Source organism: Eretmochelys imbricata, chromosome 1 (genome assembly GCF_965152235.1).
Source record: "Eretmochelys imbricata isolate rEreImb1 chromosome 1, rEreImb1.hap1, whole genome shotgun sequence".
Classification (NCBI taxonomy): domain Eukaryota; kingdom Metazoa; phylum Chordata; order Testudines; family Cheloniidae; genus Eretmochelys; species Eretmochelys imbricata.
Genome location: NC_135572.1, coordinates 332580668 through 332597113, shown reverse-complemented (window position 1 = coordinate 332597113; position 16446 = coordinate 332580668). Strand labels below are relative to the sequence as shown.

Here is a 16446-nt window from a genome sequence, read left to right as displayed (position 1 = left end):
TCTCCTCGGGGATTAGGTACCGCTCCGGTCTGGGCAAACCCTGACTTCCCGCCTCTCCGCTCATCCCCGGGTGAGTCCCCTGCCCGCCGCGCGGAGCCCGGGCCCTGGGGAAGCCCGCAGCCCGCCCCGGCCGACGCGGCGCGGCGCTCCGCGGTCCCTGGCGGGAGGTTGTCATGGTTTCCCGGGTCACATGCGTGCGAGGCCCCCCCCGGCGCTGGGGAGGAGGCGGGGGCGGGGATGGTACCGTCACCGCCGGGGCCGCCGCCGCGCCGAGCGGGCGAACCGAGAGCAGCCGCCGCCGCCGCCGCCCGGGCTCCCAGAGAGCGGCTCCCGGCACCCTCGGCGGGCTCGGACCCCTGCGGCTCCCACCTGCTCCGGCCTGCAGCCGCTGCAGTTCCCCGCCGCCTCGCCCCGGCCCCCGTTCCCGCCGCCTCGCCCCGGCCGGCCCCGGCATGAGCATCTCCATCCCGGCGGGGCTGACGGAGCTGCTGCAGGGCTTCACCGTGGAGGTGCTGCGGAGCCAGCCCGGGGACCTGCTGGACTTCGCCCTCCAGTACTTCGGGCGCCTCAAGGCGGAGGCGGCGGAGAGCGGCGCCGGAGGGGGCTCCCCCGCGCCGGGCCATGAGAGGGGCAGCCTGCCGCCCCGCAGGGCCCCCGCCAGGGGGGTCAGCTTCGCCGAGGAGCCCGTGCAGACCGACTCGGAGAGCGGGGACGAGGAGGAGCAATTCGCCGGTAAGGGCGAGGTCCCTGGTGGCTCCGCGGTCGGGGGAGAGCCGGGCGCCCCCCCGAGACTAGGTGAGGCGGGAAAGGGCTGAGTCCTCTCGATACGCCGGAGGGGAGCGGGAGGGCTGCCTGTGTCCGGCCCCCAGCCTGGGGCATGGGGAAGCGGAGCTGGCGGCGGTCTCCGGGGGGAGGTGGTGTTTGAGGAGTGACCGGGGGACCCCGCCCGCCCCCACGCTCCGGCCTGGGGGTGCCAGTAGTTCTGGTTTCACAGGGCTATGTGTTGCTCAGCTTGCTTGGCTTCTAGATGCAGGTCCCCTTCTCCTGAAGAGGGGTGTGGGGCGGGGGAATGAAGCCCAGCGTCCTTGCGCACTTCTCCCTTGCTGGTTGTGAGGATGAGTGATGGGCAGAGCAAGGGAAAGGGTTCAGGAGACAACTGTTAGTGTGCCTTGAGCCTTGTGTGCTACGGGTGATGATGTGTATGTGTGAGTGGAGAGAGAGAGAAGGTGCACTAAGTGAATCCCAGGTCACTGGTGCAGCAGGACTGCATTTGAAATCATAGTTTATGAACCGTGACATGATGTACTCTAAGTTTTTTCTTTTGTTTGTCAAAGCACATAAAGTTGTTGTGGCAGGTGCCCTATCTGTCCCTTCTTACTTTAGCCTCGTTGTATTCCTGGCACTTTCTGGGGCTGCAAATACTGAACGTGGTCACAATTGTATTATTTATTGCTGTTGAACGGTACCATGTTAAAGACTACAAAAAAATCAATTTCCTTAAAAGATTGGCTCAAAAAGGAAACTGGACAGGCAAGTTGTAGGGAGTCTTCTGGCGAGAAGGCTGGAGAATGAACAGAAAGAAGCATCCTGTCAAGTTACTGCTATTGGCAAGTTCCACCCCTTCTGTATTTAAACAAAATGACAGACAACTGAAGGTTAGCTTACTTTCTTCTTGTCGAACCTAACTTTAATAACATGGGTGTCTCCCAGCCACCAGATATGCTGCATGGTGTATGTAAGTGTAGCATTGCACCAGATTTTATATTTATGTTGTTTATTATGTATAGGCCTGCTTTATGCCTAAGAGAAAACATGTCATTTAAAGAGGGACTAATGATCTCTTCTTTGTAGTAGGGGTATTGGAAGGCAAAATCTGTATTTTATTGTTAATCAAATAGTGTATTGCTATTTCTGTCTTATGAATAGGCAGGAAGATATAGTCAGTCTTTTGGTGCTTTCAGTGCTCAAGGACATGTTGCTGTACAAATACACTTGAGTTAATTAAGCATTTTACTTAGATGTGCTCATGGGTGTTCCATAAGGTAGACAACCAGAGGTTAAAACCTTATTTCCTTTTAATAGTTACGTTCAAACTACCTGCATAGTAGGAAGGCCCAAGGAGTAAGCATAGCTGTGAGGACAGCAGAGAATGGTTGCAGTACTTCATTTCACTACAGGCTAATACCTATCCATCCACAGTTAAACATTCTCTTTGTGTAGCTGACAGGGTTTATTAGGAGACAAAGCATCTATCAAGGGGACAAACTGCAGCTGTCTCTGAAAAGGTGCAGAGCACTCAGACTATATACTAAAAAAGAAAAGGAGTACTTGTGGCACCGTAGAGACTAACCAATTTATTTGAGCATAAGCTTTCATGAGCTACAGCTCACTTCATCGGATGCTCACGAAAGTTTATGCTCAAATAAATTGGTTAGTCTCTAAGGTGCCACAGGTACTCCTTTTCTTTTTGCGAATATAGACTAATACGGCTGCTACTCTGAAACCAGACTATATACTGTGAACTAGCTAACTAAAGGGTAGATTGATGGTGGTGATTTGAGGGACGGTGGGGGACAGGGAAACAACATAAACATATCTTTGATATCATTGACAGTTTTGTGAAGAACCTCATTAGTTCACTGAAGTTTTGGTTCTTCCAGGTCAAATTCAAGGTGTATTTGCATAACCTTATCCAAAAGCTTGCTGTTTACCAGCTGAGCTGTGCTAGCTTTGTCAATAAATGAAATGTTTTTATATGCATTTTATCATTGAAATTCAGATATTTAAGGAGGTGGAAAAAATAAATTAGCTTAAATAATATTTACATCTAAACTGGAAAGTTATGCTGCACATTAAGATATTCAACATCCTTGTAATCTTTGCCCCTACATAAATAGGGTTTGTAATTTATAAGAATTTGTAGTGATTGAGTGGGTACTGTGGATTTATGTAATAGTTTTGAACTCTGCTGAAACCATTACATCATCTATGAGGTGAGCAAAAATCCTAAAACCGTTAGTGTATCTATCTGCAAGCTGAGACAGAATAATAATGGGGAAAAATTAAAATGTCTTCATTTCTTCTTATTGAACATGACTGTCAAACCTGGCTCTTACTATGTTAAAAAGTCTGTTAGTTTAATCCATGGAAAGTGGACTGCTTGTATGTTATATTTATGGTGGTAAACTTATTGTAGCTTGAATTTATTATGTGTTACACATATTTATAGGATATTTTAAGAAGCTTTCTAAGAATTGTAGTGGATATCCGCTACAACAATAAAACATTTTATTTATGTTCAGTGTTTTGTGGTCTTAGAGGAAGAATGTCATTGTAAATAGTTTTGCTTAAAAAAGAGACGAACCAGGAATTATTTAACTAACTAATTATGTGTAAAAATAATTTTGTAAAACAAAGCATATATGATATTTTGGAGTCTTTCTAAAGCCTAGTTTGTACTAAGGTTTATAATCTGTATCAGTATTCCAAGCCTGGAGCAATGAATGTTTTGGGATCACAGGATGTAAATATATTGAGAACCACTAGGCAGGGATTAATGAATTCTAATAAATGGTTAGTGGCTGGTTATGTGTAACTTTTTTTTGTGAAGGTTTTACTTTTAGCATAGATGTCTGTACCTTCAGAATAGCACACATGTATCTACACATGTATCTAATGGATGCACAGAGGGATTTGTAGTTTAATAACTGTTTTATGGTCTTAAACATAAACTTAAAATCAGTTATTTTTGAATATTTTACACTTCTGTAAGTAGCACCTTCGATTATTAATGCTAGAAATGATTAGGAAACAGTCTGTTTCAGTTTGTTTCCTTTGCCTTTTGCATCGCTATTTGTATAGTTAGTCTGTTTCCCCTATTTGTGTGGGGCTTTCATACAGGAAGGAGGGGAGAAACATATTTAAACAACTAAGAACATTTGATCGCAAAATGACAAAAATTGCAGGGGACTCGAGTAGGTGTAACACCTGAAAGTTCTGCTTTAAAAAAAAAATCAAATAAATGTCAAGTTGACAATGTTCCTTTTTTCATTTGGGAATTCAAACTGAACATTGTTTCAGTGTTGAGAACACGTAATTGCCATTGTCCCCCACTTCTTGTTTTGAATAAATGTTTCTAACTATCTAGGTACTTATGTGACTCTCATTAATAGTAGTCTTACCCCCAATCGGGGAGATTGCAGATTATGTATTCCTTACGCCACCTGTTCCTAAACCGAATTTTGCACGCCTTGATAATCTGTACCTTATTCCTGATAACCAGAAACTTCTATGCTTAAACTCTGTAAAATTTCTTTTTACTTCAACGTCATCTTAATAAAATTATTAAATTTGAACACCTCACAGTCAATTAATTTTGCCCTCGCAAAATTAATTTTGCCTCTTGTGAGGTAGGAAAGCGCTGTCCCATGTTATAAATGGTGAAGTGAGAAATAGGATAGATTTGCCCACTGTCAGACATAAGTCTGTGGCTGATCCAGGAACTGAATCCAGGTCTCCTGAGTCCAAGTCCAGTACCCTGTCCATTAGACCGGCCTTCTTAGTTACTGAAAATAATGAAATTTAAGGGTCTTACCTTGCAAGTTGTGGATCAGCTTGTGCCATAGGTACCTTTATTTTGAATGAAGAAAAGGAGTTCTTGTGGCACCTTAGAGACTAACCAATTTATTTGAGCATGAGCTTTCGTGAGCTACAGCTCACTTCATCAGATCACTTCATTGTATCTGATGAAGTGAGCTGTAGCTCACGAAAGCTCATGCTCAAATAAATTGGTTAGTCTCTAAGGTGCCACAAGAACTCCTTTTCTTTTTGCGAGTACAGACTAACACGGCTGTTACTCTGAAACCTGTCTTTATTTTGAATGGATATCTGAGGTATATGTGATTTCTTTAAAAAATAAGTAATAAAAACATTAAACTGAATTCTAGTAACTTTAGTATATTTGAAGAATTGCTTTCTGAGCACACTGGCTGCTTTGCAAATTATTTTTAGATTTTATAGTAAATATCTATATAAATATAATTCCCATCAATGCATATGAGTAAGTCCCAGTAACATTAGAAAGAATTATGTCCACATTTAAGGGATAATTGAGTCTTTATTTTAATACGTTGCTCAGATTATTTAGACTGAAATGCTTAGTAAATCATGTGTTATGATGTGCCTGTTGAAACGTTTAAATTCTTCAGTAAATGTTGTTGGCTTTTACAAATGTTTACCATTTTTATTCTCTCTCTGAATTGTTCTGAAGTGCCAATGCCATTATGAACCTTATTTTGGTGGAAAATGACTTGCATAATTTATAGCAGCAGTTGTTAAATATTTACTTACAGCTATAGCGAAAGTTCATATTCAACCCAACCTTAATGTGATTTTCTACAGATATTTCTAGAGCCACTGTTGTTGCTTTCTTAGTAACGCAATTTACATGAGTTATATATACCACTCAATATTATGTAGTCCTTTGGGATAATTTACTGAGGTATTTGAACAGGAAAAATTCTTCTGTTTGGATATTTTTCTTTCAAGGCTGACTTTGCATCTGCATATCTCTTATTTGCATATGTTGCTATGAACACTGTCCCTGCAAATGTGAACTATAAAATACATTTATATGTTTTAGTTATGTCCACCCTCTATGTCCAAACAATAACAAAATAAAACACTGTGCCAGTTAAACATTTGTACTGTACCTTACAATGTCACATGAAAAACACTCCTTTCTGTTCTGATCGCTTTATCCATTCTAAATTATTTTTTAAAATGCATTGTGTTCCTAGAGATGCTATTGCACTGTTTTATCTGGGAATTCTGAGTTTCAGACAAAACTTGGTATAAATCTTGAACAAGTCCAAATATTAGTGTTGCCAAGTCACCTTGTATGGCACAGTGTGATAAATTAGTTCGAAATCAGTAAAATTAAAATCTGTTTCAGGTTTTCTCTTTTTTGACTATTTCTGAACATTTACACATGTGAAAAGTCTGAGAAATATAATAATAAAGGCATTTAATTAGTTTTCAGGTCAGTGTTGAAAATGGGATACCTGAAACTCAAATGTGATATTCTGTTTCCTTTACGATATTACTGTTTGTAAAACTGACATCATAAAGCACTGAATTATGTCACCTTTTTGTTTAGCTTCTAGAAGTGGTTAAGGAGGTATTTTCGTGTTTATTAAAACTTCAAAACAGAGCAATTTGGTTGCAAAAATTGCTTCAGGTCTGTTATGCAGATATAACCTAGTAGTTATATTAGTAGGCATGAGTCAGTATAATCAAGGGGGTAGTGTAAACAAAACAACAATCTTTAGGTAGATAATCATAATGATATTTAATTATCAAATTGAGAACCATGTAGAAAGATTTCTGAATTTTGTTAGAGTAAACCATAAATCTAGGAAAATGCTAATACATACAAATGGTGAAATATGTATTTCTGTATATAGTTTAATTGAATTTAGTGCTTGTTAAAGCTCATTTCCTGAAGGCCATTGAACAAACATCAGAAAGTAATGTCTTTCAGTCATTGTCAACGGTGAACTAAATTTGAACTGGTGACCTAGAGGTGAAAAGTGCAGTAGCCTATTACCAACTTACTGAGCCACCTAGTCTGTTGAAATCAATTATTTTTAAATAAACAGTTTCAGTTCCCAAAGTAGTTACAGAATACTGGTGTAAACTTACATTTTTAACTTAAATAATTATAGTGATATCTACAGGTTCCATTCAGGCCAGGGTAGGACTCCACTGGGCTAAGCCCTGCCTGTACAAACCTTAAGGCAACTGCCTGGATGTTGTCACGGGCACAGGCGCTGACATTTATTTTTCCGGGTGGGTGCTCAACTCCTGCTCCACCCTGTGGCCATGCCCCCACTCCGCCCCTTCCCCAAGGCCCCACTGTTGGTCAGCCACTTCCCACCCCCACTCTGCCCCATCTTCCGAGGCCACGCCCTTGCTCTGTCTCTTCCCCCCCCTGCTCTGCCTCCTCCCCTGAGGCCCTTGTCTGCCTGCCCCTCACTGTTCTCCAGCCTCCCCTGAGTGCCTCCTGCCAGCCGATGAACAGCTGATCGGTGGCCCTGCCAAACAGCTTTGGCTGGTGGGTGCTGAGCACCCCTTATTTTTTTTCCGTGGGTGCTTGAGCCCCCAAACACCCATGGAGTTGATGTCAGTGGTCCTGGGGGATACTGAGAGAACAGGAAAGAAAAGATCCTTACTCTCAATTCTGGTGCCTGGACATGCAATGGCTTGGAGCAGCTGGGAACTGCAATTGCACAGGACATCCTGCTCATTCCTAGGCTGGATCATGCTCAACATCGGTGGAATCTTTGGCGAATTAAACTCTGAATCTCTAGCAAGTCTCTGAGCAGGTGTGAATTGTGATTCCCTCTCCCCCAAAGGCTTATAACTTAGTCAAATTTGGGTAGATTTTCACAGGGATAGCAAAAGGCACACCCCTGACACAATGGCTACCACCTTGCCAAATTTTAAGTCCCTGCTGCAAAGCATGAGGGTGGTAGAGGTTTTCAAATAAATGGTTATCAGATTTGTTTAACATGATCAAAACATATTATTCTTTGGCCTGGCTCTTAATAAAAACTGAGTTGTCTTTGCTGAAATTTTCCAGAAAAAATTCAGTCTGAGGCAGATATCTAGCATGGAAAATTTTAGCCCTAAAGGTTAGCAAAGTTATAAGCAACTGAAAATAGGGTCTTACAATGGGAAGTGTCAGTAACCTTACTAATAGGCAGTGCTATCAGGGCCATCTGCTGTGTGTGTATATATATGTTTGTGTGTGTATATACTTATGTTTATGGAACACTTGATAATGTAGTAGAAAGATATTGGTGGCATAAGCATGGGTTGACTGTGCTATTTCTGAGTGGCAATGAACAAACAAGTGCCAGTACTAACATTTATGTTACACGACACCACTAAGTATCTTGTATGTACCAAATATATTACAGAGAAAATATATTTCTTTGTTAGGAAAGTTTTAGCAAGTCTTTTTTTTTTTTTAAATTACTGACTCTTGTACCACCCTTCTAAAAAAATTCCGCACTCGCTGGTTCCCTGTGTTTACACTCCACTGTGCATTTATATGAATGAACAACACAATATTAGTTTTTATAACAAAACAGAATAACAATTTGTCCTTGAAAACTAGGCAAGTCCCTGTTTTCAGGACCTGTCCCTGTTGGTTTTGCAGAAAGCAGTGTGCTGTCCTAGTTTTTGTAAACCCCAGTGGACTGGATGCCTGACGAAGCTATCAGCCAGCAGTGCTCTGCCTCAAAGGCAAACCTCAGGTCTGTCATACAAAAACATGACTGCGCTCTACTCTATGAAGCCTCTCAGTGAGCATCCTCCTTAAGCCAGCTCCCTGCACACAGTCAAATCCTTGTGAATTCTGAGACTTTAGGCACTGCTGCAAGTAGTGACCCTAAAAGCATATAGCTATACTGCAGATACCTATTAACCCATACAGGGTCTGGTGTCTATGCTGCTTCTCATTTCTCCACGATCCCAGATGAGCATTGTATTGCAAAGCATTGTATTATTCTGTGGCTCCATCAATAATGTCTCATTAGTCAGACATCCAAAACATCTATTCATTCAGTAATTCAAATTATGCTACATAGTGCAGGAAAGCATGAAATCTAAGATGAAATAGGATGTAGACTGAAATTGCAAAGATGTCTGGAGTCTTCAGGGATAAAATACAGGGCTCACTGCATAACACCTTCTTCTGCAAAGTGAATTGTACAGCAGCCATGATGAGTTTGGAAATCTGTCTATGTACCACTTATGAATTCTGGTTGATTTTATGACATAGGTGTATTTTTTCAATGGCGGAGAATGTGGGAATCCACCATTTGCTGAGAGGGGCTATAGTGTGTATCTATCAGACCAGGTACAATGGTTGGTCTTTAGACCTCAAGTGATTACCTGTTCAGGTGGAAACATTTTGGGACAGTGGGTTGGCTTAACCTGGGAGAAGCTAGGCCCTTCAACTTCTCTGTGGGGAGTGGAGATAAAAAATTCCTAGCAGCAGAACAAAGAAACCATCTGTTGGAAGTGAGACAGGCAAACCTGAGGGACTCTCGGAGCAAGAGAGAGATTGCTTTGGGCAGGAGAGAAGGGCAGGCTTTCATAGCAGGGGGGCCCTGTTTAACTGCAGGACTGGCCAAGGTGAAAGGAAGCAAGCTAAGCTGGAGCAGCGGGAGAGAGAGATGCCATGATTCTGAAGAGCAGTCATTTACAGGAGGGGAAACCTGGACTTTTCAAAGGACTCTTCCCAAAGAATGCTCTAGAGTAGTGAGGAAACTGAAGCAGGGACTTGCATATAGGTGTGTTTATTATTTTGTCTATACCTGTGTATTTCATGTGCTGCTAAGTAAAGAGTAACTTGCTTTAGAATCCTGTGCAGTCTATTGGTGTGTTTGCTTTTGCTCTCTTGTGTCTGAAGAGTTAAACTGTGAACCCAGAGTACCCACAAGGTGGAACACTGGGAAACGTTGTGTGTAAGCTACTGGGGAATCTGAGGGCCTAAGTAGTTGGACCACAGAGTTTCCGCTCTCAGCAGGGAGGGAGGGGGAAGCTGGTAGATAGAGGATCTGAACTCCGAGAGTGCTCCAGGGGCTAGTGCTGTGACTCTGTTCAGACTCAAGAAGCTTAAAAAGCACACATAACCCAGCAAGGCAGGCCCCAAATGCAACAGCCTGGTGAGTGCCCAGCCAGGGGGAGCTCTGCCAGGGCTGTGTGTATGTGACAGCAGACTTACATTTATTTCCCCCATATTGGATGCAAGTCATCCCATTATCACTGCACCACAGAGGATTCTAGAGATTACAAGTAAAAGGAGAAAATGATCAAGAATGAAAAAGCAGAGAAATTCTGAATCTCTTTACGTATTTTACAATATGCCAAAGTCCTACAGTGTGCTAAACTCCTACTGTATTTTGGAAAACAATAAGGCAAAAAGCCTATTGATGATTGGAGGTGAAGTGTTCATAAACATGCATTAATAACATTAAGTACTTTTCACTTGTGTGTTTGCATCTTAGATTGCTGTGCTTAATGATATTAATATTTACAGTAAATAGAACTAGAATTTGAGGTAAATGTTAGTGATGAGTCTAGAGTTCTTGCACTTAATTTGGCTAGCAATGCTGGGTTAAAAGGGAAATAGCATGTAAGTTACTGTAATCATAAAAAAAACGAGGAGTCCTTGTGGCATCTTAGAAACTAACCAGTTTTTGTTAAATTTTTGGTTTTTTTAAAAATATATTTCATTAACTATTTTAGTTAAAAACAATTTTAACAAAAATAAACCTGATTTTAAAAAACATGAATGTTTAACTAAATTCAAAAATTCATATGCTTGTTTTGTTAAAATATGCTATGGGTACCCACATGGCTCCACAGCATGCCAACATTTTTATGGCTCACTTAGAACAACGCTTCCTCAGCTCTCGTCCCCTAACGCCCCTACTCTACTTGCGCTACAGTGATGACATCTTCATCTGGACCCATGGAAAAGAAATGCTTGAGGAATTCCACCATGATTTCAACAATTTCCATCCCACCATCAACCTCAGCCTGGACCAGTCCACACAAGAGATCCACTTTCTGGACACTACAGTGCTAATAAGCAATGGTCACATAAACACCACCCTATACTGGAAACCTACTGACCGGTATACTTATCTACGTGCCTCCAGCTTTCATGCAGACCGCATCACACGATCCATTGTCTACAGCCAAGCTCTGCGATACAACTGCATTTGCTCCAATCCCTCAGACAGAGACAAACACCTACAAGATCTCTGTCAAGCATTCTTAAAACTACAATACCCACCTGCTGAAGTGAAAAAACAGATTGACAGAGCCAGAAGTCACCTACTACAGGACAGGCCCAACAAAGAAAATAACAGAACACCACTAGCCGTCACCTTCAGCCCCCAACTAAAACCTCTCCAGCGCATCATCAAGGATCTACAACCTATCCTGAAGGATGATCCCTCACTCTCACAGATCTTGGGAGACAGGCCAGTCCTTACTTACAGACAGCCTCCCAACCTGAAGCAAATACTCACCAGCAACCACACACCACACAACAAAAACACTAACTCAGGAACCTATCCTTGCAACAAAGCCCGTTGTCAACTCTGTCCACATATGCATTCAAGGGACACCTTGATCACATCAGCCACACTATCAGAGGCTCGTTCACCTGCACATCTCCCAATGTAATATATGCCATCATGTGCCAGCAATGCCCCTTTGCCATGTACATTGGCCAAACTGGACAGTCTCTACGTAAAAGAATAAATGGACACAAATCAGATGTCAAGAATTATAACATTCAAAAACCAGTTGGAGAACACTTCAGTCTCCCTGGTCACTCGATTACAGACCTAAAAGTTGCAATACTGCAACAAAAAAACTTCAAAAACAGACTCCAACGAGAAACTGCTGAATTAGAATTAATTTGCAAACTGGACACCATTAAATTAGGCTTGAATAAAGACTGGAAGTGGATGGGTCATTACACAAAGTAAAGCTATTTCCCCATGCTTATTTTTTCTCCCTTCTTGTCAACTGTTGGAAATGGGCCATCCTGATACTATTATCATTTTCTCCTGCTGATAATAGCTCACCTTAACTGATCACTCTCGTTATAGTGGGTATGGCAACAACCATTTTTTCATGTTCTCTGTGTGTGTGTGTGTGTGTGTGTGTGTGTATATCTCTTCCTTCTGTATTTTCCGCTGCATCCATCCGATGAAGTGGGCTTTAACCCACGAAAGCTTATGCTCAAATAAATTTGTTAGTCTCTAAGGTGCCACAAGTACTCCTCGTTCTTTTTGCCAATATTTTAAGTTTCTCATGTTGACCTGGCTGACATAGTCGATTTAATTTTTGTTTTTTAAAAAAATATATTTCATTTCACTATTTTAGTTAAAAACAATTGTAATAAAAACAAACCTGATTTTAAAAAATTTGAATGTTTAACTAAAATTCATATGCTTGTTTTGTTAAAATATTATATGTTTGCTGTTGAAGAAAAAAATCCAGAATACATAACGTTGTTTTATTTAAATAAAACAATTTAAATGTTTGGTGACTGTACATGGCAGAGGGGCATTGCTGGCACATGATGACACATATCACATTGGGAGATGTGCAGGTGAATGAGCCCCGGACACACCAGCCACACCATCCGGGGCTCGTTCACCTGCACATCTCCCAATGTGATATATGCCTTTTAGATTGAGGCTGAAATATTTTCATATTTTATTATCTCTGGACATTACGAAAATGCGTGTGTACAACCAACATGACTAAAACTTAGGAATACACAGCTACTGCATAGCACATACAAATTGACACATATTGATATTCCTTTTGAAAACATCACAACTTAAAAATCGCACTGGCTCAGTGGAATGCTGTGATAACATCAGTACAAATGGTGTTCTGGGGCCTAGTGGGAAGAGTCAATAGATGCAGTGCTAGAAATGGCAAATGCTACCACTGCAAATTGCAGTAATATCCAGAAAAGCACATGATTGCTTCGAGCAGCATTAATTTGTGATGTGCAAATACAGGAAAAAGGAGGTAGAAGAACTTTTGAGTACCTTAAAACCTCAGAGTTACGAACACCTTGGGAATGGAGGTTGTTTGTAACTCTGAACAAAATGTTATGGTTGTTCTTTCAAAAGTTTACAACTGAACATTCACTTAATACAGCTTTGGAACTTGATTATGCAGAAGAAAAATGCTGCTTTCCCTTTATTTTTTAGTAGTTTACATTTAACACAGTACTGAGCTGTATTTGCTTTTTCATTTCTTTTGTCTCTGCTGCTGCTGCTGCTGCTTGATTGTGTACTTCTGGTTCCAAATGAGATGTGTGGTTGACTGGTCAGTTCATAACTCTAGTGTTTGTAAATTTGAGGTTCTACTGTATCAGAATCTTGGATCCTCTATTCCTGGTATACAGGTGCAAGATGTATGGCATTCTGTAATTCCCATTTGATAGCTAATTGTAGAAGGGCCTTTCTGTTCCAGAATCTGAAGTGGATCATTAAAGGGAGACTGTTAGTTTAAAATCACACTTCTGTCTGAAAATATATCATTTATTATTACAGTAACACCTAAGATGACTGTAGCTGAAACAAAATAGATAAGGCAGACAATTTTCTTGAAACCTGGTAGTTCATGTTGCCATTGTGTTAGATAACTACAAAGCACTCTGCAGCTACTGGGAATTGCTCTGTTTTAGGAGTTTGTATATCTCAAGTAATGTGAAATGAACTCACCCTGTTTCTGTTGTGTAACTATTTTGTTGTCAGAGTTTAAATGAAAATATTCAGGTCAAAGATTACATGAAAACATGGCTCTTATAAAAGGAGTATAAACATAATTGCTATAACATTTACAAAACTTTAGGCATTACCATGTGTAACTAATACACTTGAAGACTAAAATCAGTCTGGTTGCTGCTGTATAAAAATATTTGATTTTAGAAAGATACAATAGGTCACAATAGAAACATGTTTCATTTCAAAAATTTAAAAGCGAAGCCAAGGACATATACGCACTTGTTCCGGAAACTGTACTTTTATATTTACTTTTGGCTAGGAATTGACATGGTTTTACTTGTGTTAGATGTCCCAAGACAAAATAGTTTATAAACAAACCTATTGAATTACTTCTTTTCTGTGGTGGGGGAGAAGGAAACTTGTTTTTTAAAGCAATGAACTTCTCAGTAGTGCATAGTAAAAGGTGACCTGAAGTTTTTCAGTTCTCTTTAACTTCAATCTCATGCTCTTTCATGTACAATTAACACATTATTGACTTTACCACTACAAATTTGTCTGATGAAGTGGGTTTTAGCCCACAAAAGCTTATGCCCAAATAAATTTGTTAGTCTCTAAGGTGCCACAAGGACTCCTCGTTGTTTATTCTTTAGGCAGTGTATCTTAATGTAGCTTAGGTTGGAGTTAAGGTTGTGTGTGTGTGTGAGTAATTGGATGAGTGTAATGTAGATGACTACGTGTTGGAGTTGAAAGGCTGTTTAAGTTGTACATTCTGCAGTACATTACACACCACTGGTGGCAGCATGCAGTGCACGTGCAGCAACACACCACAGCGAAAAGCATACCACATCCACTCTGCAGTCAGTGAAAGGCTCCAGCAGAGGGAAGGCAGCAGGGAAAGGCTTCAGCAGCTCCATGCTTCTGGAGCCTTTCACCACAGCATGGAAAGGCTCTGGTGGGGGAGGGCGTGGTGAAGAGTTCAGGATTTCCCTGTTGCCTTCCCCCACCAGAGCCTTTTCTGCTGCCAGAGCCTCTCCCTGCTGAAGGGGAGGGCTCCAGCAGCAAGGAGCTGGGAGAGCCTTTCTCCACTGCTGAAGTCTTCACCATGGCGGGGAAAGGCTCCAGCAATGCAGAGCTGACGGAGCCTTTCCCCATTGCTTCCCCCCTGTGAGAGGTTTCTCTGCTGCTGGAGTGTGTTCCTGTGGCAAGAAAAGGCTGCAGCAGTAGGGAGGCAGTGGGACATGAAACTGCTAAAAATAGCAGTGTAGATGAGGAGTCATTGCTTGGGCAAGTAGGGAGCCGTGTGGGTTTGTACTTGAGTACACAGCTTTTCAGGTGTGTCTTTACTCACCTAAGTCATGCCTCATGGTCTACACTGCTATGTATACCCAAGCTAGGGGAACTATAGGGTTATGTACACCACGCGTTGCCAAAAGAAGCATTCAGTGTAGATGCACCCTTAACGTGTTCGAATGGTAATGCGTGAATTCCTGTTGGTCTCAATGTTAGTATTGTCTTTATTGTGTAACCTTCTTTCTAAGTTGATGAAGTTTTTTGTGTGGTGAGCAATAGCTTGCATTTTAAAACAAAATTTAATATGGCGTTATGCCATAATATGTTCTTCTAGGAAGGAAAAGGGTAGTTTTAAATTAATAAAGATGTTTAGTTTAGAGAGAGAAGAATGGTAGGCCAGCTGTTACTGAGGCTATGGCTACACTAGAGAGCTTACAGTAGTGCAGCTGCACTGATGCAGCTGTGCAGCTGCACGCTCTGCAGTGCAGCTGGTCTAAGTTGACGGGAGAGAGCTCTCCTGTCAGCTTAATTACTCGCCCCCCGTGAGTGGCAGTAGCTATGTCAGCAGGAGGAGCTCTCCCGCCGACGTAGCAAAATGTCAACACCAGCATTTATGTCGGCATAAGTTATGTGGTGCAGGGGGGTGGCTAATTGACACCCCTGAGCAACATAACTTATATTGACCTAAGCATTAGTGTAGCCATAGCCAGTGTTTTTTCTTAGTGCCAGCTCAAGAGTGTAGCTCCGACTATTTGGTGACGGGTTCTTTTACATACCTTAGGGGCATCATGATAAAGACCAAGTAAAATAATCACAGTTATTAAACATGGCTATTTTATTGTTAAAGAAAGGAAAAGAGAACATTAGACGAAACAATACAAATGTCTGAACACAGACAATAAACTGGTTGCTTCTATTACAATCTCTTCTTTATGTCTCCATGGAGAGCTTTTAACAGAGATTGCATCCCTGAGAGTGAATACCTCTGAGGGTGCTTTCATCTTGACAAGTAAAGACCAAAGTATGCTATTTTCCAAAATTATTGTGAATTTGGTTTTAATATCTTATTAGATACTTAAAATTGTTTATATAGGGGAAAAATAATTTGTTTAAGGGCAAATGAAGATGGTGTAGTTGTTAATAATAACCTAAACAGTTTATAGTTGCGCTAAGTAACCAATCTTAATTACATACTTAAATATCTTCTTTGATTTCATAGAAAGTTACTTAAAAGAAACCATTTAGGGAGCTGTCTTAATACAGGCCAATTATGAATATTAGGAATCTTAAATTTTGGGCATGGCTACGCTTGCAGTTGTAGAGGGCTTTGAGTTAAACCAGCCTTCGGAGAGCGCAGTAGGGAAAGTGCTGCAGTCTGTCCATACTGACAGCTTCGAGCGCACTGGCGTGGCCACATTTGCAGTACTTTCAGCGGCATTAGGAGCAGTGCACTGTGGGCAGCTATCCCAGCATGCAAATGACTGCAACATGCTTTTCAAATGGGGTGGGGTGGGGTAGAGTGAGACAGGGAGTGTGTTGTATGTGGTGGGAGAGAGAGAGTGGGTTTTTGGGGGGCTGAGAGCATGTCAGCATGCTGTCTTGTAAGTTCAGACAGCAGCAGACCCCCTTCTTCCCCCCTCCTCCCCCCCCCGCCTCTCTCTCTCACACAGCATTCCACACTAATGGCTTGCTTTGTCTCAGAGCGGGTAAGCAGCCGGCTGTCAGAAATGGAGCTTTCAAAGGGCATTTCCGCATTCCTGCAGTGATTCCAAAACAATGACAAAAGTGGCCACTTGACTTAAGGGTATTATGGGAC

At 41.7% G+C, this 16446-nt stretch overlaps 1 protein-coding gene across 1 annotated transcript in view; it reads left to right on the top strand.

Moving 5' to 3' along the window:
- The first annotated feature begins 452 nt into the window (after positions 1-452).
- Positions 453-16446, top strand: part of PRKAR2B (protein kinase cAMP-dependent type II regulatory subunit beta) — a 148036-nt gene continuing 132042 nt past the window's right edge. The window contains exons 1-2 of the mRNA XM_077806939.1: positions 453-721; positions 15202-15255. Of these exons, the coding sequence (XP_077663065.1) occupies positions 453-721; positions 15202-15255 (323 nt within the window). The remainder of the gene's footprint in view (positions 722-15201; positions 15256-16446) is intronic.